The 2,805-nt window shown below is 32.8% G+C and overlaps 1 protein-coding gene across 1 annotated transcript; it reads left to right on the top strand.

The window, feature by feature from the left end:
* The first annotated feature begins 244 nt into the window (after window positions 1–244).
* Window positions 245–1,643, top strand: LOC143566799 (dual specificity protein phosphatase 1-like). The gene is made up of 4 exons (XM_077053399.1): window positions 245–316; window positions 424–559; window positions 640–757; window positions 1,350–1,643. The coding sequence occupies exons 1-4, from the start codon at window positions 245–247 to the stop codon at window positions 1,504–1,506; spliced, it is 483 nt and encodes a 160-aa protein (XP_076909514.1). The 3' UTR covers window positions 1,507–1,643.
* The last annotated feature ends 1,162 nt before the right edge of the window (window positions 1,644–2,805 follow it).

The raw sequence follows: 2,805 nt of genomic DNA on the forward strand, positions 1-2,805 counted from the left end.
TATTGTAAACTTAATTTTGGTATTTTGGTGGTTTATGAACTTAAAATCTAATTGTTAGGGAATAGTTTTATTTTCTGTACTAGCTTTCTACTATATTAGAAAAATATTAAACCATATTACAATGTTTTATAAATGTTTACACTTCTAAAAATTCAAAACCAGTTTACAAAATTCTGTTGGACTTTTTGTTTCTTTTTTCTTTCAAAATACTTTTCTAGTTTTCGAATTTGACAACAGTTTCGCAATGGATGATCTTTTGAGAGCATTTAAAGCAGCAAAGGATATCAAAGATGACATTCCATCTCAGATAGAAGAGGTAAACTAAAAGTGACAAATCAGTCTCTTTAAACTTTATTACCATCATGCTACTTGTTAATTCCCAATCAAACTCACACTTTGCTTTTTTGTCCAAATAATATGTAGGGTCTTTATTTGGGTTCTGTTGAAGCTGCAAATAACAAGACACTTTTGAAAAGTTTGAACATTACTCACATTTTAACTGTTGCCTCTTCGATTCCACCTCCATTCCCAAATGATTTCAGTTACAAAACTCTTGATGGTCAGATGCTTCTTTTATTCATCGATGATACTGTTCTTTGTTTATTATAATTCTCACCCATAAAACTTTATTTGATTTAGTACACGACAGAGGAGACGTAAACATTGCACAATTCTTTGATGACTGTTTTAGTTACATTACTGAAGCTAAAAGAACGGGCAGCGTGTTGGTTCATTGCTTTGCAGGAAGATCTAGAAGGTGATTTAGTTTTTATGAAATGTTTTTTTTTCTTTTGAAATGACAGTTGTAGACCTTCATTTTAATAACTTCATGTCATAAATTGAGAAAAAGAAAAAAAACTTAATTAGTTGTCTTTCCTATAACTTTGAATACTAAACTTATTATAAACAAAAATGTACTCTCCCATCCAAAAGAAGCTACACTTTTCAGTTTGGTTTGTCCTCCTAATAACATTTTATTTTTGTCAATCCTAAAATACTTGTTTACTTGTTAGTCATAGTCACTTGTAAACTTTGATTGTACTGGTCTAATAGAGATAGACATGTTACTAATTTTATTTTCAAAATTAAATATACATTGATGGTCCAATGTGCAATTGTTTGACTTTGGTAGGTTAAAATGTCGTCTGATGGGCGAATTCATGTTTATTCATCATGGTTTGCTAATTTGATTTTTGGCATCAAAAGTAGGCCGATGAAAAGAGAACACACGAGTACCGCATATATTACCTTTTTTTTTGCTTTATTTTGCTAAAATTCTAAATGCTTGATAGAAGATTTTATGAGCATTGAATTAAAACGATGTTTAACGTATTAGCTATTTGATCTAGTGTGAGTGTTGTTGTGGCCTATTTGACGAAGAGGCATGGCATGAGTTCGTCTAAAGCCCTGAAGCTTGTGAAAAGTAAACGAAGCGTGGCTGCTCCCAACGCTGGTTTCATATTGCAGCTGCAAAATTACGAGAAATCTGTTCCAAGTATGTTGTAGTTTTATATAAAAAACGGCTCGTGATTAAGTATCCTCTTGAACCTAAATTGCTTCCTCCACTGATTTTTCTTCTCTCCTCTGGCAAAGTAGCCATGGGAACGCGTACAGGTTCTTGGTGGCAAACTGCCTTTGGATCTTGGCTCAGTTGATCTGCATGAAGATGACAATGAGTTTAAAAACTGATTTGGTTGAAGACGACAATGTGTTCAAAGAATTAACGGGAAGGTATTTGTAGTTGAATTTTTAGTTGGCTTATTAACTTATGAGCTGTTTACTTGAATTTTTAGTTAGCTTATTAACTTCGGATGTTGGCAGATTACATTGCGTTTTATGGTATAGCTGTTAATAAAAAACTATCTTACATTACTAAGTATCAATTCTTCTTTTTTGCACTGATTGATATATAAATTGTTAATTAAACATTTTATGTCAATCTGCAGTTGATGTTAATCATGGATTGTAATGTGTTTTTAACAATACATAATTTTGATAATTGTGTATTTTCAAATTATTAATTATGGGGTAGCGGGGCGACTTGTTGCCCATTTGTCTTGTGTTTCGACGAAATCACTACTTTTCAGTTTTATAATATATGGAAATAATATAATATACGTATTAAAAAAAATTAACTATGCCAATTTCTTCTTCTTCACACCTTTTTTGGACTTAAGCTCTAAAGTTTGGATTCATACCGCTCATCTGGTTTTTGATGCACCAGTTATGCCCATTTTGCAAGGTCAAGATTTATATCCTTGTATTTACATTTGTATAAAGTGTTTAAGATGAGGATGCATCATTCATAGTTGGTGCTATCATCAGTTACTTAATAGACAACAATGTTTTTTTGTTAAGCTGTTTATTTTTTATTTTTATATGCTACTGTTTAATGAAAAAGACTTTCTGTGGAATCGAACAACGCCTTCATCTGAGCCTCATATTGAGACCTATAAAAACAACGATTGAGGAAGAGTTTATTCAACTAAAATAACCCAAATCCCATTTTCACTTTATACATTCAAAAAGGAATCATCATCAATTAAAATTTTGAAGAAAATAGTTTGCCCGCCAGGTGTTCGACAAAATGCCTCAATGAAATAATCTTTGTTTTTGGTGTTTTGAGGAGGGGAGGGCAACGGGTGGTTGCTCTCCTCTTTCCTCTTTGGTTCGGGTGTTCATTCCTCAAACTCAACTCGAGTTTTGTTTTATTATTATTTTTCTTGGTGTGGTACGTGGCTACCGGGGTGTTTTGTGGGTCGGGGGTGGTATGACCGGGGCTATTGAGGAGGTTGTTTGGCCATG

This window comes from Bidens hawaiensis, unplaced genomic scaffold, assembly GCF_021521415.1.
Source record: "Bidens hawaiensis isolate Kalapana, Puna unplaced genomic scaffold, B.hawaiensis_p1.1 tig00023052_1, whole genome shotgun sequence".
Classification (NCBI taxonomy): Eukaryota; Viridiplantae; Streptophyta; class Magnoliopsida; order Asterales; family Asteraceae; genus Bidens; species Bidens hawaiensis.

What these genes read in the sequence shown, in the direction of transcription:
- LOC143566799 (XM_077053399.1), top strand. Translation starts at nt 245, where the DNA reads ATGGATGATCTTTTGAGAGCATTTAAAGCAGCAAAGGATATCAAAGAT. An exon ending in TTCCATCTCAGATAGAAGAG is followed by an intron (nt 317 to 423) that starts GTAAACTAAAAG and finishes AATAATATGTAG; the next exon opens with GGTCTTTATTTGGGTTCTGT. An exon ending in CAGTTACAAAACTCTTGATG is followed by an intron (nt 560 to 639) that starts GTCAGATGCTTC and finishes TATTTGATTTAG; the next exon opens with TACACGACAGAGGAGACGTA.